We start from the raw sequence: 23,261 nt of genomic DNA, 5'->3' as shown, positions 1-23,261 counted from the left end.
ACAGACAAAGAAATATGAACAACCAATGGTGGTGAAAACAAGGAAGAGAGCATTGATAAACAGAGAGTTGGCAAGCTAATGGCCTTATTTACAGATGGCCATTAACCCAATGGGCTGAAAAAGATGGAGTGTGAATAAAGACATTGATGCCCGCCAAAGGTGTTGTGACTGGCACAGAGCTCCGCTTGTGTATTATGTGCTCATGGGTAAATAATAGCCCTTGATGGATCAGGAAGGATGTGGGTGAGTGCAACAGAGGAGGAACGCTGTGTGATATGACATTTGCAAATGTGTGCTGGAGTGCGCGGTGTATACTTGCTATTCGTGAATGTCTACCAATATTTCACATTCAAAGTCGTCCCCGTTATCAGGTATGCCCAAAATATCAGAAATCCTTACACAATCGTACTGTAAACAAGTGCATATATATGCCAGTCTGCTCTGAGTTAACATTAGCAAAAAGAAAAGCAGTTGGTTAGTGAAGTTGCCAAAAAATGAATGCATGCAATGATTTGGGGGCTCATAGCAAAAAGACAAATCTGTCTTTGGCAAATATTTATTTTGGACTTTTGTGATATGAATGAAAATGCGGTTGTCTCCTCATCGGTAATGAAAAAAAATGAAAGATAAAAAAAGAAACTATAATACAAAAAGGCATAAACATACACAGTGACACGTTTTAATAGAACCACCCCTAAAGTAAATCAAACCACCACAAATTTTGAGAAATCCTGGTACTTGATCTTGAATCTTGCTGTTTTAAAGATCTGTATGTTTTTTTTTAACAAGCTAGATACATTTTTACATTTATGCTGTCGGAAAAAATATTTTTTCTAAACGATTTAAACATGAAACATTTCATAAAGAATCACAATCACATTTTAACAACTATTTTTATGAGGCTTCAGACAGATATTAAATGACTCAAATCTTGCAATTAATTTAAAATCCATCCATCCATTTGCTACAGTCACTTATGATCACTGGGTTGCTGATGTACTACTAATACTACTACTAATAGTGTTTGAACATGTCTATGCAATGTGTTTTTTTTATTTTTCCTTAGAGCCCTTGATCACATTTTTAAAGCAAAACTACATAATCGCCCTTCCTTGTCTGTCTTTGTGCTGAAATTTGGTTAGCAGAGTTCACGAGCCACAGGAAGTAAAAAAAAAAAGTGAGTTGACTGAGTTCTTCTTTTCTGATGCTTTACACAATTTTGCAGACCCCCTCTAGTGCACTAATCCGAATTCTCAGTTTAGAAATCTGTTGCCTTAATTTACTAAACCATACACTCAGTGTACTAATCTGTTCCCTCAGTTTACTAAACTGTAAATTCAGTGTACTAAGTTGTTTCCTCAATTTAATAATCCATTCCTTCCCTTTTACTGAGTGTACGAGTGTGTACTACTCATTATTATAATGTCTGCAAAGCAGAGAAGCATGTGGGCAGTAACAAAAGGGAGCAGTGAAAATGGTGTGTTCACTAAGGTAAAACATTATTTTGAATGAAATCAAATCATGTTTTTCATTCATATCTTACACAAGTTGTAATATTTCGCCACTCTTTTTTTGTCTTTTTGAGCCGAAAGGTATCTAGTTAACAAATACAATTTCAGTGAGGCTATGTTAAGCAAGCAATGTATATCTACTAACGGTGTCAATAACATGGAGCGTAAAGACCGCAAAACATGAGAATGTATGAAAAGCAAGTAAAAATAGAAAAGCATGTCAGATAAACAGTGAGTTCCACAATAGTTTATTCCTCTTACCAGACCAATTATTTATGCATGAATTTTAAAGCAAGCTAGGAATACTTATTTTCCATCCGGAAATAAATATGTACATACAGTAAAATAAAAATTAATCATTATTCAAATGAAGGCATCACTGCTTCAAAGAACCTTTTATGTGCAATTGTTTAGTTTTTCTTTTTTTTTTTTGTTGCGTGTATTTGTGTGAAATCCCACTTGGCGCAGTCGTTCCAGCAGCACGGGGATGCCCGCCAGTCTCTTGGCAGTCCTCTGGTAGTCACGGTAACGCAGCACAAGGCGCACCAGCTCCGGATCTCTTGTACTGACTGCCTCCTGAAGAACTGAGAGACAGCGAGAGAAGGGGTGACACGGAAGAGGCGATCACTCAGACCTCATCTAAAATTGATGTGCTTGAGCAATTTAAGGAGTCAGCCAGAAATTGAAGTAGGTCGAAGGAAATGTTGGCATTTTAAATACAGTATGTGCATTTTTGTAGCCTTTCATCAGATACCCACTTTGCACCTGAGCCTACAGCTTGCTTGACACATATCTTCATACCATTGTGCCACTTCTGCATGTCAAAAAAGCAGGTTCTCACTTTTGAACAAGATGAAAATGATTTGGCAAACGTTTGTACAAGTATCTGTTCCCAAATTATTAGCTGTGTATGGCATGTGGGTGTTTGAAATAGAATAAAGACATTTTCCAAAGTTCCTGATGCTCTCCATGCCCATGCTCTGATGTCATCAGGAATTTGATTTCTTACTCTCCTTCTTCCTCCATCTTGTCATCTTCAGCATCTCCCTTTGTTTCATCACCACCATATTCTTTTTTGTTGGGTCTCCTCAAATTCTCACTCTGCTCACTCTTCCTGCTCCCTCCACCTTTGAAACCCTAACTGTGGCTTATTTATAGCGCACAGTCTGATTGCAAAGTGAAGTCCTTTTAACACTTCTCCTTTTAAATGCAGTTGGCAGAACTGTGTAAATAATAGCCATTAATGTTTATAGTTTGCAAAGAGTGTGCCGAACGTTTGGGAATTGTGTGTAAAGCAGTCAGATGAGGTCGCACTTTGAATAGTGTGTGGTACAAAGGAACAAACAATGCAGAACAGTGTTTGATTTTAGATTAGGAAAGTGTGAGTGGTTTTGCGATGTTTAATAGTTTTAAAAATGATGATATATGAATTACTTTTAGTGTATAGGCATTCAGAAAAAAAAACTCAAATCGCTTTGAGAAATGCTCTTACTATTTTACCAATTTTGCAAATGATTTGAGAAATATACCAAGAATGAGAAAAGCTGTCATGGATGATGGAGAAACAATTCATATTTGTTTGTACTTGGTAACGTGAAAGTGTTTTGATAAAGAAGCACAGGTGATATGTCAAATTGGCATAATGTTTGCTAATGATAACTATTTGGCTATAATGAGAGTCATCAGTGACATACAGTATTTATATCAAGTCATTGAGGATTCTAACATGATCAGATGTTTCAAAATCTCAGAGGTGATGTTGATGTCTGGCCAGAGTGGTGTAATGACAATGTGTTCGAGGAACTCGCTCAGATGACCCTGGAACTGAAAGTCAACGGTCTGTGTGGAGGTGACTGTGCCTGGGGTTTCTCTCCAGTTTTTATCAAAGGTGACTACTTTCTTTTGGATGTGGCTGTGAACTGCATTAGTTGTTATTTGCAGAGGCTAAACTCACAGCAACTGCCTTATGAATTATTGGTACTGGTATTGGTAATGAAATATGCTTTTAAAGTGAAGATAATATCTTACGATTACCGTAATTCCCCAAACGTAGGACGTACTTGTGTATAGGGCGCACCCATAATTTTAGGGTCAAATACTGGTATTTTCTATGTTCCTGTGTATGGAACGCACAACCAGTTTGTCAACAATATAAAAACTATAGAAAAAAACAGAATACATCAATTTTTTGTAGATTCTACATATTTTCATAATCGTTTATTTATTTATTTATTTATTTTGCCCTAACTACTGAAGTTCCGCACCATCCGTGTTCTACCAAGTTTATGCTTGAGTGTATATGCCAGAAGACCACATTTAATAATTGAGTCAAACGAAACACCTTTCCTTGATGTCCAACTGAGCACTCAGCCCCATATGTTGCCACTCTTAATTGATTCAACTGGAGACATCATACCCTATACACCATCCTCTCCATTTTATTTATAGAATACACTCATACTTTTGGCCTTTATTCTGGGGGAAAAAAGAATGACTTAAATTTGGGAAATTACGGTAAAGTATATATTTTCTTTATTTTAAAGATTTATCAGGAATGTTTGTAAAATGTGCTGCATCTTTTTTGCCGCATCGAATTGTCTACCTTTATCCTCTCATCTATTGAAAAAACATAATTTTTAAAACAGCATTTTGAAACACTGTGATTGGTGCTACTGAGGAGAAGATTTAAAAGAAGAAAAACGTCTTACATGAATATGCGAAGTGCGACTCCAAAAGAAGATGGACTAATATCAGATTCAAGCTGCATGTGCAACCTTTTCTTGTACAATTTAAGAGAGAAGCATCAAGTTCCTGAAAAGTTCTTAAACCCATTCCTTCATAACAACCACATTAAGTACATCACTAAAAAAAAAAGATCATAGTACACGCTCACCAGTCCAGCCGTTGCGGTTTTCCTTGCTGACATCAGCTCCATGCTGCAGCAGAACTCTGGCACAGTCCAGGTGGCCCAGTGTGACGGCCAGGTGTAGAGGGGTTCGACCCCGGGGATCCACAGATTCTAAATCAGTCTGAATGAAGAATTTAAAAGAATAAGTTAGCAATTAAAAAGAGAAATTGGAGTGATCTGACACCAGATAGCAGACTATAACTGGAATAAATGCATAATAGTGTGCCACAGAAGGCAGGAGAGAAAGTAAATCTAAAAAGAAATGTCAACAAAAAATTGACAGAAGAGAGGTCGAGGGGGAACAGGTGACAGGTACTAATTGAGCTGTCTACACGCTAATGATGTTGGCCGCTATGTTTGCGCAACCTCTTTTTCCTAGTTTTCCATCTCATTTTTTTTTAAATGGTTTAAAAATCACTTTAAGGTTGTTTGTTTGTAATCATTAACTTTTCACGTGATTTGTGCACTGTACAATGGCACAAAACCTCAAAGTTTAGCTATTATATTTGGCAACATGTCAACATGACCTTATGTTGTGTCACTCGATTTTAAGCAATGTTTACACCTCATGTAAAAAGCTCTTTTCAAAAACTATATACAGGATACTATATATAACAAAAGACAATATGCTATGAAACAGAGTAAAATAACGTTACAGTATATGACAGAAGCAGAGCTAAAATGAGTAGAAAAGATTCGTTCAGGATTAGGAGAAGCAAAACCGAATTTATACACATTGTGCAACAATCTAAGAGAAAGGAGTGTCAGTTTAAATCAGTGCTTCTTAATCATTTTTTGCGAAGCCACCCCCCGGAAAGACAAAACATTTATCTTCCCCACTTGACGCTGTGACTGTCGTTACAATGATTGTCTGTAAAAAATTATACATGTATACCTAAAATATTATCCTTTTTTTTAACATTAATAAAAGAAAAAAAGCAACGTAAATAAACTCCCTTCTAGAATTTTGTCCATATGGTGTACGTTGAGTGTCATTTCAGGTCGTAACGTAAATTCAATAGCCTATCTAATATATTTTCCTTGATTTACAGAAGGCAAATGAAAACAGCAAAGTTCATTTGGCTTCCGCAAACACAAGAGTAAGCATCTTCATTTAGTGAGGACATTTAACAAGTTGGCACATTGTGAACAGCTCAAGCTGGAGACTGGCTCAAGAGTAAAATCATTAAATGAGGCTGAATTATCTTTCCAAACAGAATCTATGAACAGTTAAATTGCCAAGCATGTATTTATTCCTTTATCTGGAAACTACAAAATCTAGGTCTAAATTACACCCACTCATTAAATGACAGAATTTACAATGCTCATACAGTATGAGCGTTATGTTTGTAACCTTGACAGGAGACAGTTTCTATAGTACTATGCTACATTGTTATATGGCTAGCATGTATCTTATAATGTAATATTAACAATCAGGTGATATTTGTCTGACCTAATCTGTTCTTTCACTATCACTTTTCATCTGTCCCAATAAAAACGGTATTGGTGTTCCACCTGTCATTTAGTGTAGGACACAAATCATTGCACTCATGCTTGCACATCCCAATTCTTCTCTGACATGATTGTGAGCATTAGATAAGCTGAAACCACCAGCTCATGTGGAACATGCCATCTGGTAATTTCCCAAAGGATGTCATGCTGTCTTCAGATTTCATCCTCAAAAGCCTCTGTAACATCACATTAGGTGTGCTCCATCGCCATCTGCCTTTAATGCCCAAGTGAAACCATTCTGATGCGCATCTGAATAATCCGTTCTTTTATTATACAGTATATCTAGATAAATGTTGTAGGAGCAAAATGTATGTATTGTATAATCACAACACTGTGTCCTTTTACTGTCAAATGAAAAGACACTGAATATCTATCTATATACAGTATGTACATCATACACATTATTTCTACTGTTTAATTCGAGGTTTTAGGTGAGCAGGAGGCTATCCCAGAGGGCGTTGGTCGGCAGGGTTCACCTTGAACTGTTTCAGTGGTTCTCTAACCTCACATCACAACATTCATTTTAGAAGTTAAACCGGCCTTTACTGTTCAGCCGAAAAGTGGGAGGCTCTTACGTTGGAGGAATTTAGGTTGAGAAAAGTGTACTCATTGGTCAATATGATGGAATTTGACATTACTTTGAGACTGGGTAAATCCATTTCTGATACGGGCTTATACCTGCAGGTAATCTGCAGCCTATCCCAGCTGACTTCGTGCAAAAGGTGGTGTACTTGGACGACTATGAATTTACGAAGCAGTATTTTTAAGAACGAGTTGGCTCGTAAATGTCCTTTTAACTCTTAAGATGCAAGCTATGCGCAATTCAAGAAATACACAACTACAAACAGCCATAAGTGAGAGGAGAAAAATGATTTAAATAGAACACATTAAGCATTAAGCCTGCATGATGCTAATGTTCCGCCTAGAATCAAATGCAGCCAAAGACAAACAGCTCACAAAGTGCAATTCATAATGCCTGCTCAACATAACTCGATTGAGTATATTTATTTGTTCTACCGTTATCTATTCACTTAGCACTTAAACGGCCACCATGGAGATATGGCCAGAGATAGACAGGCAACTCTGGAAAGAGAAAATATGGATGGCATGCTGCTGCAAGTGACAGAAAACACAAAACGGGAGGAGTGGGGAGCTGAAAAGTAGAGCATACAGTGAGGGGGACAACGAGAGAAGCTGAGAAGAGAGCTGAAGGAGACAACAACAACCGAGATTCCCCAGGGTGTCGATGTCGACTGGGAATAGGGAGCGGAACCGTCATTGCAATGCAGGGGAAGCAAGCAAGACATTTGCTTGTGTGTGCTGTGCAACAACAGTGCAATATGCAAATGAAGCCACTTTCCTTGTCATCCGTCATGCCTCTAAGGACATTGCGGACATCGTATGGCTGAGCTACATTTATGTGAAGAAGTACTCACAGAAAGCATTTGAGCATCCAAACTACCAGTCTAATTTCGGCAAGATTAGTTTTGAGTTATTGACGAAAATATGAATTTTTGACAGGAATGTCGATTTTGGGATTTCTAAAAAAAAAAAACAATCTCCTTAAGGTCTCGACTTTCATTTCCCGGCAGGCAAAAAAGTTCAAATCGAAGTGTATGAAAAAAAGGGATTGGTAAAATGTGGCGCACCATTGAGAGATGTATGTGCTAAAACATTACGTGTTTTGTAAACATGTGTAATGTGTTACAACAAACATGTGTAAACCTGTTAGAGCTACCTCCATATATACCATGTATACCCCCATGTACCCCCATATATCATTTTAAACGGGATTGAGTGTAGAATTAGAATATATCAATATCTCAATTTTCATTTTTAGATACATAAGATTGATTTTGTGAAAACAGATTATGTATAGATGTATCTCAACCTCATGTGTTTGAGATCATGAACTTGTAGATTTTTCTAAACACGACTGATTTATATATATATATATATATATATCATTTTTTGTTACACATTGCATTTCAGGGTGTTTCCAAGCTTTGCAATGTAAACCATAGAAGATGAACGCGGAGCTTTGACATCACTTCTATTTTTGACCTTCTAAAAGTATTCTTTTGTTTTCCTTTTACCTGACAGTAACACATGAAAATGCAGACAACAGTTGAATTGAGCTATTGTGCATGCTAAATGAATCGCTTTACACAACTCCTGCAACTTGGCAAAATGCACGTGATGACAATTTAGTGCATTTGGCAGACGCAATTGTGGGTGTGCCTGTTTGGTAGATCTTCCTCTGTCTGTTTGTGTCAAAACTCATGTTTGCACGTATTTTTGCATGCTTGAAACATTTGTAAATCAAGCCCTTAGTTTCTCAACGCCAACCATTCGTTCAATGTCCTCCCCTTTTAAGACATCTGTGATGCTGGTAATTAGCAATTTAAGCCTATTTTATAGCTGTACTTCATTTCAATTACTATGGATACCAGAGGAGAGTTTAAGGGCTGAGCTGAAGAGACACAAGAGGAGCCTAAGGGGAAACGCAGATGTGTATGCTGGGAAAGGATAAACAGAAATGTGGCAACGTCATGCCAAACACTGCCAGTGCCATGCAGGTATCATACAACATTGTTTAAAATGACATAAAACAGGGTGAGGGCAACATGGTGGACATCTAGCTTGCAAGCCTGCTACATAGATCGGTGATTCTGGGTTTAAATTTTGGCTTAAAGGGACAGTGTGCAAGATTTAGACCCTTTTTCATTAGATAGGAATAAAATAAATGATTGTAAATTTCAAAAACTTGCAAATGAGTGTGTTCTAAATGACCAACAGTATGTTTTAAATAAAATCATCGGTCTAGTTTTCATTAAATTATATTACATGGGGGGTGGCACTTCTTCGGAGGCGACCATGTTTGTTATAGCTACGAACAATGGTAAATGCAGCACCTGCAGCACCTCCTGCCGACTGTAATAAAAAAACGGTTGAAATCTTACACACTATCCCTTTAAGCCTTTCTATGATAAGGTTGCATATTCTCCCTTGAAACAAAGTAGATTTAGAAAATACAAAAGGAAGAGCAGGTTTCTTTTGCCCACACATGCTCTACGTTGTCCAAAGGTGTGAATGTGAATGGTTGTGTGTCTATTTGTCTATCTACCTGCCAAGAGTGTGCCTCGTCTATTGCCCAAAGGCTCAAACACACCCATGGCACAAACAAGGAAGGAAAGGACATATACGGATGAATAAAAACCAGTTTCAGGTCTGCTTTCCCATAGCCTACCACCAGAACTTCCTTTGTTAAACATAAGAAATAAAAATGGAAATTTTAAACGTGAGTGAACTGGTGGTGTTTGTAATAAATGACATAAAGATAGCCTATCAGAAAAAAAAAAAAAATTTTCACTATAAAAACATCCAAGCATAAGTGGTGTCAGTAGTTATTGTCTCTATCACTTGCTTATAGAATGAACAAAAAAGAAAGGCAGCGGGAGGAAATGTCTTTTTTCGTCTTACCTCAGAAATAATTATTGTCAACATCAAAATAAAACGAGACATATTTAGACTTGAAAAATTATTTGAGTGTATGTCGACTCTGCTGTTTCACAAATAAACTCGTGGTTATTTTTAGATAAGATTGACACATGAATCGCTTTGAATTTATGTCAGTTCGTTTTTTCATTTTAAAATCATTTTTAAATATCGTTTTTGTTGTCCTATTCTTAGCTTTGCAAGATAACATAGCTTGTGTTGGTCACAAATGTCTCAAGGATGTTTTTTTGTTTTTTTTTTTAATGTTACACCATTTACAGTATCTTGGTTGTGATGACTCTGTTGAAATTCAGCAAGCCCTCAGGGGAATTTTTGCCCTTGAGGAAGAATGTGCTTCTTCCATGATGATGCCTGGCAACCTTAAGCCACGCTCTCCAGCCGGTTCTCGGTCGCCCGTCGTTTCTATTTTCTTGGTAAATCCTCCTCCATGGTGATGCTATGTGAACTTGCACACTATGTTGACGAAGACATCACAAAATGTGCCCGAACATTTTCAAAAATAGATGGAAGCATGCCCTGATGACCAGTTCAGAGTATACACCACCTCTTACGCAAAGACAACCGAGATTAGCTCCAATCCATTTGCAACCCCATTGAAGATTAGCAGTTGAGGAAAATTGATAAATTCAAAAAGTGTATTCCTTAACTCCACTGCGGTTGGTAGTTGATGCAAAGTTTTTGCTTTACACAACACACAGATGAGTCATTTTCCCTGCATCGAGTGGGCAGTAGCAATCACGAAGTGGGCAGCCACAGGGGAACCTCAAATTAACAGACAAATTGGGGGTATTTTTGTGGCCCGAAAAACATCCAACGCAAAGTCATTATAATTGTTCTTTTTTATCATCCTAAAATGCTGAGCAGAGGTCATAATATATTGTGATAGACACATGATCGATATCAATAGAAGATGCGCTTGATATAATATCCAGAAAAAAAATCTGGAACAAATTCAGATTCTGCGTGATGTCTACTATATGATGTTAGATTTGCGCCATGATTACAAGTACCTAAATCTTACTTGTAATCACGGCGCAAATCTCTTAGAACCTTAGAGAACATTTAGCAGCAGAAAAGGTGCACCAGAACTGCTTTTTTTGTACCTTGTCTACCAGACTAGATAAGAAGTGCCAGTACACACCTGATCACAGGCATGTACTGCATGTGTATGTATGGTGAATGAAAGGTTAACCTTACCTTTGTTCAAATAAATGAGCAATCGACGACTCTCGCAACTCTTGGATTAAGATTATATTGTGCATTCTCACACCTGTTTTGGTTTAGCGTCCTCCACAAATAAACATTTGCGGTGCGCTGATAGAGGAGCATGGATGTTAAAAACATCTCACATAACATTGTAGTGTATGCGACAACAGTTTACATCCCTTGAACATTTGTTTTAATATAACATAAAAATAATATACTGTAGTTTACCCTTGTGTACTAATGCTATCAATAAGCCATGTTTCTTTTGAACTAGCTGCATGCGTGCCAACTACAGGCAGTTGCTAAGATAACGCTGATGCTCCATTACATTAGAAAAGATTCTCTAACTTGCTAACATGGCTTTCCCACTGACATATTTTTAGCTGGCTATAGTCTACTGGAAAGTCTTGTAATCACGTGAACAATCGTTATCTGTTAGAAGCGCCACAGAACCTTTGTGGCACTAGAAAATTGCGGCCAATTGTGTAACAACAAAATTTGAAAGGTACTGTGCAAAGCAGTGTTTTGAGTGTAATCAATACTCTTTTCTGTCTGTTGAATGAGAATTTATCTGTTGGTTTTGGGTATGTTGAATTGAGGTTCTATTGTACCAGAATAATACGACTTATAAATCTATGCTTTCATCACAAATATGCCAAGTTTAAATTCTTTTATTTTTCAAGCATTTGCAATTACAAGACTACTGCATGCAAATGACAATGTTTGTTATTAGTCAACTTGTCACAAAGTCATTTTGACCTACAGTAGGGGAAGGGGGAGGGGGAGGGTGGGAACTCTCTTTCGCTCTGCCTTTCTCTTTCGCTCTGCCTTTCTCTGCACCTTCACTGTCATGAGTTGAAGATTTAACGTCTTTCTCTAGGGAAAACATAAGTTACATGAAAAAATGAATTAAGTGATGAGCTCAAAGACAAAAATATTGGGACACAGGGCCACTGAATTTACAGGAATTGAAAACGGAGTACATTTTCTGATGAGAATGGATGTCATACAAAGTCTCGCTTTGACATTCACATACATTCATCTAATCTTTGACCAAATGGTGCTGAAAGTATGGCTTAATTTGACAAAGCCAAACCCCATTAACTCCTCTGATCGTAATTGACTGCAGCTAGCAGTTTCTCAAATAAAAAAAAAGAAAGTCGTCTGATTGACCAACAGACAGAGCTATCATGTAGTCCAAGGTACATACAAGTAAAACTACTCAGGAACGACCAAAGCCTGTCATAAACAGGAAACTGGTACAACTCTAGTATCACTGTCCACTACGAAACAAGTTGCTATCATTTTGGACAAATGGTGTGTCTGTTGACAGTTTTACGAACTATGCTTAATAGTCTATGCAAGGAAACCAACCATTTTAAATGACCCCCGCCAAAGAGAGCCTTCAGGCTCATAGTATCTTTTATTGTTTTATGTTTGATGATGTCACATTAAACTCATCCAACCTTGCTTTGCCTTCCTAAAAATGATTCTTAAAAGTTATAAATTGCCTGAAATGTGGTTGGTTTCAAGACAATACCTGAATATGTATTAGGCTTTCGATAGGCTTCAGACCCACACATCTCATTTTTAATCACGGGGCCATTATTGTATGTATGTGGGAAGGATTTTGACCATTCCAAAACGAACTGTTGGTATTAGAAAGTATTGTCGTGTTGTTACCTTCCACGTGTGATGGCGAAGCGTGGGTGGACAGAGTCACACGACAAAAGTTCCTCCTTTGTGCACTTAACTTGCCTCCAATACGCACACAAGTTACAATCACGAGTGAACGTTCTTTAAGATACTCTAAGTTGTTCTTGGCCTCGAGCTCGGGCACAGACAGCGCTTAGCAGTATCCGTGCAGTGAGCCGTGAGTACCAAACAACAACCATAGAACAACAACTCGTCTCGCAATGACAACCGCTAACAGGATACGAATGTTACATTCAATGACCAAACTTGGCTCGGAAAACTAAAACAAGCAATTGATACACAACTATAGATCGTCAACATCTTAACTGCCTTACAGTATGTAGAACAATACACCTGTGTTCTTTATTATCCTTTTAAAATGTGGATTCCGTACTTTATTGATGTGCTTTAAACCTAAAACTAAATTATCTTGTAGTCATCCATTTGTGGTATATCATAGGAAGATGGAGGCTGTGGCTAAACCAACCTCTGAAACACAAGGTGATTGAGAATCGTCCATTTGTGTTATGCTCATTGGGAATGTTAAAGGTCATTTAGGTGTTTTAATAAACTGTTATTGTACAAAAGTGCTATGCACTGCAGTTAACTGCTGCCTGCCACAATACTGTATGTCATAGAGACAGAGACATCTTTTCATGGACATACTGTCCACACATTAACACTTATTATGTTGAGAGTATCACTTAAGGCTGCCTAAGTGCTAATGTCCGCCCACTTTTACACACCGACCTGCAGAAATGACAGGGATAATACTCAAGCTACTAAAGCTACCATCACACAGCACTGTCGAGAAAGTGGCTGTATAACTTATATTCTTATTAAAGACTGGTTATTTTTATTTGTGTACCAATTCTACACTTTGTTATAATCATATTGTATTATCGTGTATCCTTTTTTATATTACTTTTTATTAACTGTGCCTCAGTCAAATTCGGTTCAAGTAGTTCTCCCTTCCATCGTCCACTTTCACCGTCGCCCCTTCTCAGTGGTAAGCTCAGAGACTGCATTATTGATATGCATTTCTAGCTATGGCATCTGCTCCTTCTCTCACACCACCCGCACCCCATATTCCTCACTCAGTGTGTTCGTGGCCCGATGCAGCTTGGCAGGTACTTAGGCCAACATCAATCTTTCATTCAAAAGCCACACACACACACACCCCCACCCATACACACACACACACATAGTCCAACACAAAAAAAAAATGTGCATACCCAAAAGGTAATTCTCCCAAAATGTTTGTGAGTGGCCCACATGGGGAAAGAGAGTGGTGACAGAAAGCAGAGAACCAAAATAAATTTTACTTTCCCCAACATCGTTGTTAGACTGCCGTGAAACACTGATTCATTCCGCCGACTCAGACAGCAGTATGAGCGCAGCAAACGAGGGACAATAACTCAAAAAGCAAATTGACACATCACAGGCAAGATTCACTTGCTTTGGGGTCTGGGAATTGGAGTGTTGGGAATAAAAGCAAAATATAGTGATCATCAAAGTGCAAACGCTGACCTACATTTCAGAATATTTTGTGTTTTAATGTTTCATTGCATTTTATTCACTGTCACCGCTAATCTCCACCAAAAAAAAAAAAAAAACAGAAGCAAAAGCAGAGGAAGAGAATTCAAAAACGACAGATAGATCTGTCAAAGTAGTCCAACAAAATCAGTTTCACTGAGGCTTATCTGAAGGTGCTGACACCTGTATACAACATGAGAGCTAAACACACGGGCACCACTGTTATCTTGCCATGGCTTCACATTGACATCGTTTTGACTGGTAGGAAGGTACATGTACTAATTTAACAATATTCTTATGGATATGTCTTGCATACACCTTCACCTTCCCAAAATTTGAATTGGAAAAAGATTATTTTTCCTAACAAAATACCATTTAGTGCAAAGTTCTAAACACAATGGGGAACAATACTTAGACTCTGTATGTAATACAATAGTGTTGACACAGAAGATCAAATTATCCCATGATGTCACTGAATACTATTGTCACAATTACCAGTCCAACCACCTAATTCTCAGCCTCATCACACCTGTTCACCTATCCCCTCCCAATCAGCACCAAATACCAACAGCTGTCACTAATTACCTGCCCTGCATATAACCTGGTCTCTCCCCACAGAACTTGCCAGATTGTCTTGTTCAGTTATGCCAAGCTTTCCAGCACTCTACCCCGCCTGTCTGCACGTGTACCTGCCCAGCCTGTCTGTGACCTCCCGTCTGCATGTCGTCCTCGTCAGTCTGTCCATGTACCGACCTAGCCTATTTCTGACGACCCGTCTGGTCACTGACTACACAAGCCTTCCCGTGCATTGACCCTGCTTGGCCCTGAATAACCACCACTGTCGCCATATTGCCTGCATCCTGCTAACCAGCAATCCTCTGTCAAGCAATAAACAAATTAATTCTGGGATGCTGACAGACATGTCCAAGCCTGTTGAGTTGTCTTTGAAATACTCAACAGTATTACTCCAGAATCCAATTTCTAGCACAAACTCAATTTGACCTCAGAGCTTGCATTTTTGGGAGGTGAAGATGAGGCAGTGTGAAATAGTCATCATTAGTCCTTAATCATACAACCTCAATGGCACTCTAACATCACTGTGTGTGTGTCTCGTTTTTAAGTTGTTAAAAATGTCATTGCTAAAATACCAAGTACTGAGGACCGTTGTGTAGTTAGTACGGTAGTGCAACCTTGAATGAAGCCAGCTGGCAAAGACAGAGAGTGACTTTGTTTTGAATAGTGTTACTACAATTACTATCTTTGGGCATATTTCCTTACAAATAAACATTACATGAAGCATCAATAGAACAGTGCAAATAACCAAGGGTACAAACGTACAAATAGAAAAAAGCACTTAGCAAAGGTTGTATATATTGCAAAGTAAGATGGGTGATGCAGTAATCTAGTATTTATCCCACATGAGGCATACGTCTTGTGCATGGACTTTCACTTGCAGCGTTTTAATCCACTACATCTTGTTTCGACTTCCATTCCTTGCTAGGCTTGCTTTCTTTTACCAATCGAATCTAATTTGCATTTGCTTTTATCATTTACTGTCAATCTTGCGCTTGTTCTGTCTTCTTCTGTTAAAAGCTTTCTGCAACTTAACTAAATCTGACCCAACCATAGTAGCTTCTCTTTGTGGCTTCTCTCCGCTGCAATTAGGAGTTGGGTTTCATTACACCAAGGAAAGTAAGAGGGTTGAGGGTGGGGTAAATCAATAGGGGAAGAAGGATGGTAGTAGTCAGAGACGAGGAAAGGAGAGGGCCGGTCACAGGCAACCTGTGAGCAATAATTAATGGCTCTTTTCCCTTAGGTCAGCTGATAAATCTTGTGCTGATTTACCATTACCACCTCACGGGTTGTATCATGAGCCCTGTGTAAACTGAGTAGACATTTGCTTCACTTTAAGCCACGTCCCAATCTATTCCAGAGCAAAGTTGTAAAGGGTGTAAAAGTAATCAATTTATCTAACATGCATTTGAGTGCTGCTTGTCTGGTGAGAAATCTCGCAAGCACACACCCAAGATTTAAACCCAAATGCTTAACTGTTTGGCAACAGTTCTACACATCCATTTTTTGTAGGGGGACAAAAACCCAAATGTTCATGCTCCAATTATCAAAGCATGTAAAGTGGATGAAAATAAGTCATATTTAAACATGTTTTAACACCTTTCTGTTGGAACAAGCATCAACAGACCAATACAGTCCATCATTGGTCTGTTGATTGGATGATTAAAAAAACAACAAGAAAAGGAAACACACAGGATGCCTTCTAACAGCTCAAATAAAGTCTTCATTTAAAACAGACAACAGTTTTCTTTTTCTTTTTTTTTAACTCGCTGATCAGAGTTGGTCTCCAAAATCCTGATCATGTAAAGTGTATTAAATACAATAGAGCAAGTATTTATACAAGCAGCCATTCTACATCGAACTTTGCACAAAGCTATGCTAAAAAGGTGGAGAAAAGCGGCCAGTATGTAAGATGCTTTTGTGATGATAGACTAGCACCTTTTGTAAGCCACTAATACACTAATTGTATTGATAACACAGCTATCACCATCCCATCTACACACCTCACCATGGAAATACAACCAAGTTTAATGGACTAAACCATTCCACGAGGAGCTAAATTGAATTACAGTGTGACACAGTGACAGTGAAAAAAGAGAGCTAGCTAAAAAAACTGTAATGGAAAGAGCTTGATGAGATCATAGGGTAATTTTCCGGCTTTCTCTTGAGATAAACCATCAGTTTTTACTGTGCTTTTTGAGCCAGACAGACTCTGCTCTGTATCAAGCCAACCCTCTCTTCCTCACCATATTTGTGCCTCCTCTGCTTCATTCTTTAAATGTTGCCCACTTTTACTTTTCCACTGCTTCTGCCAACTGGGTTATTTACACAGGAGAGCACAGATTCATCTCTGAGACATTTCTTTTCTCTCCTCAGCCCATGCTTCAAATTGGACTACTCTCATATCACCTTAGTTGTCCCCTCCAATGGTCTGATGTTAATAGCGTCCCCCTTTTCAGCCGAAGCCTGTCAAGTCAGCAATTTGCCACATAAATAATGTGTTTGTGTACATTTGATCATTGAAAACAAATGAGTTTTATCAGAAATAGCACTGCAGTACAGTGTGGAGTGGAAAAAAAATCCACATGGGGCCTGTCTTGATCTCAAATTGATAAAAAAAAAAAAAAAAAAAAAAGAGGTAGGTCTATTTTATCCTTTACAGTTTTCCCACTGTTGGGTTGGACAAAGAGAGTGCCATCAATGAAAATGACAGCGCATTGGATTGTAATATACTCTCTCATGCAAGAAGAATGATTTTCATATTCTCCCTGCTTTGTGTGCCAGGTTTCTTTTTGTCATTGATGCTTCAAACATTACAGTTCCTTCCCCCAAAAAATGGACAGTCATGTCAAAACCAGAGTTCTTACTGAATTTTTTATCATGAATTATTCTCTTGTGAACATATATGATTGTTGTTCCTGTTCCTGTTATTATTATTGTAATATCTATTAATAATATTATGATTAAGGTGATGATGATGATGATTATTATTATTAATATTATTATTGACGTTGATATTATGACAAGTGTAAATGTAAAAAGAAATGTACATACATGTCAAAAGTATTTTAATTGGCAAAATCCCGATTGGATGTAATAAAACCTGAAGAAATACAGCATTTTAAATGACCTCAAACTGAACACAACAGGTCATTTACAGGATATTGGTTTTATAAAATTATAAAAGCATTTTTTTGGAAATCCTACAAAAGAAAAAGTGTGATTTGAAATACTAGTTTCCCTTTGGAAGAAAAAGGCAGAGTCCAGGCACAATACCCTCTATAAATCACATACTGCCTTGTCAATTCAAGACATTGTCAGTTGACACATGTGGCGTAGGAAATGGGACTACATTGTCATCAGTGGGTGTATGCACTTGCTGTTTTGTTTCTTATTATAATGACTTATAATAACTAATGATGAAATAATGACTTATAATAATGACTACTAGTACATGAGCATATATTAATGATCAAATGTGGTGTGTTTCAGTTTACTACAAATCCCCCCTGTACTTCTACATGAAATTTTGTGACGAATTTAGCATCGTAAGCTGCTCATGGCAAACAGGGAATTAACTTATGTGCATTAACTTTAAAAAAAAGGTTCAATTTAGTTCTGAAAATGTTCTGAAAGTATAAATTGTAGTTAATACTTAATTGAAATTTCCTACTTGAAATGTTTCATTTCTTCCAGTTAATCTGAAGTGTGTGAAGGGCCACAAAATTTAATATTTTTTTCCTTTGTTTTTTTTTCAATGTTTAAGGGTGAGCATTCAAATGTGCTGAGCTATTTGGAATATGGAAATTGTATTATATGTAATTAAAGTCCCTGTGATGTGAAAAAATAAGTTTTCTTTATTCAACATAATTCAACCGGCTCTTGTACATTACAAACATTACATTACATTGATTAAATAAATAAATAAAAAGATAATCGAAAAGAAAAACTGATTAAAAACAAAACAATTCCTAAATACAGTATATATAGATATTTTGAAGAAATTGAAAACAAGTGGAAAAAATATTTGATTTCACGATTCTATTAGTGCCAAATCGTGATTATGCAAGGGTCATCAAGGACTGTAAAGCCAGACTTCAAGATCATGAAAGATGAAGCTGTTCTCTCCATTCTACATGCACATTCACTGAATATATTTAAAGCACGCCCTACTCAACAGTCAACTGTCAATCAAAGAACGCAGTTACGTGCGAAAATATATCATCTTAGCCTTCAATGACTGGAATACATCATACTCGGTCATTGCAGGGTTTTTCCATGCCTTGACAAAGATGCGCTCTAAACAATTCACACAATCCCAAAGCCCGGGTCCACACACTCGCTGTCAAACTTTATTTATTTATTTTCGTTCGATCTTTCACTTTTCTCAACATGATGTGTATGAATTCATGACAATGAGGCGCTCTCAGGCTGCCACACGAGTAAACTATCTAGAGCTGATACATTTTTTTGGAGAATATATATACATACTGTTTATATATATATATGAGAAAAATTATTCATACCCATCCAACCTTTTTCTAGAGGTGTTTATCCTCACAACGGTGAGGCTTGTGGTATGCCACAACGGTGGCCTGCTGGTGTCTTATCCCAGCTGATTTTGGGCAGTAGGCAGGGGACACCCTGAACTGATTGCCAGCCAATTACATTCCACAAATAGACCAACAACTATTCATATACCTAATCACACCTAATATGTCCAATACATCTACTTTGCATGTTTTTGGAGTGTAGGAAAACCTACTTGTAGGAAAACCAGCATGGGCTTGGGGAGAACATGCAAACTCCTCACCGGAAGGCCAGAGTGAGGTGGATGTGAACTCGGGTCTCTGAACTGTGAGGAGGATGTACTAACCACTGTGGTATTTATATCCTTTTAACTTTTGTTCACTTTTTGTCCCCTTACAACAACAAACTTCACTGTTTTTATGATCGGACTGATTTGATTTATTGAACTCATTGCAATGTTGAGGTATAAAGGTATGGGTAAACAAAAATGCATCTTATTCCACCATATATTTATGTAGTGCTGTTGGTCATCCCCCCCCCAAAAAAAAAAAAAAAATTCTCAACATAATACACTTGTTTGTCATTGTCAGTTCACAAAATATGAACAATTTCAAGGGGTGTGAATATGTTTCCAGGGACTATTATACAGTATACAATATTCCTATTGCAAGCAGTTTTGAAAAGATTCCATCAAGTCTGAAAATGTATTTATTTCCTCAGGCAGGGTTTCGGCTTGGTTATTTACTCAGCGGTGAGGATTGCTTGGCTCACAAACAGTTACAGACGAATCTAATAATTTCCTTTTTTTGGTTACTCTTTTTCACTTATCAGTTACACATCTTTCTAAAATGCATGGCCAAAGGAGTTTCTAAAAAAACAAGGTTGAACAGTTGCTGTTTTTGAGTGTGGAAAAAAAATATAGACTGTGCCAAAGTGATCTGCCCTGCTTGTTTGAAATGTGGCTACACTCAATAAATAGTTCTGTTTTAAACAAAAAACTCTTGCGATCGTTTGAAAAGGGATATTTATAGATTGCATGTAAGCAGAGGAACGAAAAGAGAGGAACAGAGCAGGGGAAGTGTTTGTTCTGCTTTCCTACCTGTCTTCCTGACCCATCACACTCTGCTCTGATCTGACATCTTAGCAGAATGACTACTGAGATTTAGAATCTGTTTTTTTTTTTTTAAAGAAAATATGAAAGGAAAATAGAATTCTTGCACATGTGTGTTTAAATGAGTTATTTTCACAGCGCTCACAAATCTTTTGTGTGTCGGATTTTTGTGAGGTTTCGACAATTTTGGACCTGATGTTGTGGTACTCCTTATAAGCTCAATTCAATATAGTGCTGTTACAACAGTTGCAGCTGTTAAAAAAAAAAAAAAAAACACGTTACTGTACACATGAACAACTATCTGCATAGTAATAAAGATCGTACAGTAGTGAAATACCCAGGGATATGTACATCTCCACATGCTAAATGTAGAGGAATTAAATAAAGAAAAAACATAACTACTATTTGTTATTATCGTAATGTATAAAAATACAAAAACGGTGATCTGTGGTCAGATATAATTATTTAAAATAATAGCTAATGAAATTGTCTGGAGCAAATATGTAGGTGTTCAGTAAAGTAATTATTCAGGTGTTGCACAGCCTTTAGAGGCAAATCACTGCAATCACAAGATTTCTGTAACTTTCATAGAATCATGCAACTGTCAACAGGTGTTTTGGTACAATTCTCTTGGTTAAAGCTATCCATCTGTCTTGAGATTGAAGGGTGTGTTCTCCACATTCCATGTTCCATGATTTAGATGTGGGTTCGTCAAAGGCCACTTAAGAATCACCCAAACTTAGTTTTGTACTTCTCTGTGGTTTTATATATCTGATTACAGTGCAAGCTTTCTGACACCGGGTAGCACATTTCACCCCATAATGCCTTGATGATCTTGAAATGTCACTAACTTACATAGTTTCAAGACACGCCGTAATTTCTGTCCCCCTTTTAGTTTTGCTTTTAATTATGTGTTGATTGAGAGCATACTATACATTCTTACCAGTGAACAACGATGCCTAACCTCTTACTACTGTGAAGCCTTTTGAGCAGGGGTGCTCAGTGCAGTATGACATCGCACTACATAGGGCAGAATAAAACCAGCCGAAAAAAAGAGTCAACCAAAAAAAAATACACTGTTGTTTACCTTGAGCGCTGCTCTCTGGAAGCAAAAGATAATTAAGCAGATCATTGTCACGATCATGTTTCTAAAAAGAATTTCAAAATAAAAGTGTACCAAGGCCACCTGTGTTATACAATATTTGCTTTGGTACAATTTATCTTGACGTATTGACTGGTCCTGTCGCACCTGACAGCTAATAGCATTCAGACTTGCCTAGCAATGACTCTATGAGCCAAATATGACTGTGGCCATGGTGTCTCTGACAAAAAGTTTCTGTGAATTCTTGTAAGCTTGCTCTAATAAAGCCAGTGTAACCAATGCAAAATTGGAAGCCATTTTTCCTGATGTAGCATATATGTTTTTCCTTCCAAGCTCAATACTTAGGTACTACTCTTGTGTCCAACCTCTAGAATTATCATATACCGGAGCGGCTACCATTAGCATTATGGAATTTACTCTGAATGAGCCTCTTTTGGTTACTGGAAAATAAAGCCAGCAATAATCCATCCACATTTATTTAGCCCTAAAAACATAAGATTCAGCCATGGTGTTCACTGCCAAGCATATAGCTGCACTGCTGCTAGAAAACAAAAAAAAAAAACCCTGTGTCTGTCTGCCCTCGCCTTCAAGCTCTTACATATTTCATAATGCCTTTATGGGTGAGTGTGATTTAATATTATTACGTTTTTATTTGTTATGAAGTTGTATAACAAAAACAAAATCCATTCATCCATTCTTCGATCCATCCATTTTCTTCGATGCTTATCCTCACTAGGATCTCAGCGCTGCTGGTGCCTAGCCCAACTGTCTACCATCAGTAGGGGTATGTCCTCAACTGGTTGCCAACCAATTATAGGGCACAAAGGGATGAACAACCATATTGATTCTGGGTTTTTCTTTTGAATGCCCCTGGTGCACTTGACAATTTGGTAATAGAAAGCAGACTGACCTTGTGTTGCACATGGTGTGCCATGATTTTGGTTGTCACGCATGGATTTACAATCAACCAACTTTACACCAGCCACTTTGACTGGCCAGGAATTAAATCGGCTATATTCACTCCCACAACAATGCAGACCCCAGTTTCTAGCTGTGCCCACTCATCTACGAAAATCCCAAAAGAGCGAAGACTCCACCTATTTGCACAGTTAGATTTCAGTTACTTGCATACAAAATAGGGCCCTAAATCTTTAAGATATTTACAGTGATGTTTGTTCATACCTTAAGGGGATTTGAAGGTTTGTGCAACATTCAAATTATGCTTTTTTTATAGAGCGTTTTCGGATTATGTTTCATTAAAATAAAGTCAGTTTTCAACATAACTCCTTCTGTCTTAGTTCACAAGAATATACACAATGTTATGGGTTTTTTGTGTGTAATAATGGTGTACACTACATGTAGAAAAATGTGGTTAAGTGTGGTAACTTGAGACGGATGCATGCACTCAAAACCTATTCTGCAGAGCATCTCTTATATAATGACACTGAGTGTATGTGCATTTGTTTAAAAAAAAAGATACTGTCCTGTGTGTGCTCTTAAATTTAACTTACTCACACATACTGTAGCTGTAGTTCATCTCTTTCCTGTAGGCCAAACTGAAGTGGTTCAATTTGAAAAATAAATACAAATATGGAGGTTTATTTATTTATTTTTTTAATCATTAGAACTGGACTCTTTGGAAAGCAACTACTGTACATTGATGTTTTTTTTTTTTACTCCCAACTCTGCACCCACATGCTACAGCATCTGCTTCGTGTCACCCACTCGCAATAGGTGGGATGATAAATATCAGGTTTTAAGTTGTGTTTGCAACCTTGCTGCAAACACGCATGCACTGCATCATCATCACCAGACTACAAATCAAGACATCTGGCATTTGTATTTAGTATTTAATGACAACTCATGCAACTTCATACAAAACCGGTTAGAACGTTTTAATTTTCTAAATGGCAATGTACACCAATGTTCACTATGATTGGAATATCTATGTTAAAATATATATATATATATATATATATATATATATATATATATATATATATATATATATATATATATATATATATATATATATATATATATATATATATATATATA

At 37.4% G+C, this 23,261-nt stretch overlaps 1 protein-coding gene across 2 annotated transcripts in view; it reads right to left on the bottom strand.

The window, feature by feature from the left end:
* Nucleotides 1-23,261, bottom strand: part of ankrd13b (ankyrin repeat domain 13B) — a 41,517-nt gene that overhangs the window by 17,615 nt on the left and 641 nt on the right. For both annotated transcript variants that reach the window (XM_088428203.1, XM_088428205.1), the window contains exons 3-4: nucleotides 4,405-4,540; nucleotides 1,971-2,095 (exon numbers count right to left, since the gene is read on the bottom strand). In XM_088428203.1, coding sequence (XP_088284329.1) covers nucleotides 1,971-2,095; nucleotides 4,405-4,540 — 261 coding nt within the window. The remainder of the gene's footprint in view (nucleotides 1-1,970; nucleotides 2,096-4,404; nucleotides 4,541-23,261) is intronic.

This window comes from Hippichthys cyanospilos, chromosome 11, assembly GCF_059441005.1.
Source record: "Hippichthys cyanospilos isolate Australia breed blue-spotted pipefish chromosome 11, RoL_Hcya_1.0, whole genome shotgun sequence".
Classification (NCBI taxonomy): Eukaryota; Metazoa; Chordata; class Actinopteri; order Syngnathiformes; family Syngnathidae; genus Hippichthys; species Hippichthys cyanospilos.
Note: the sequence above shows the minus strand (reverse complement) of the source record. Positions and strands in the feature narration are given on the sequence as shown.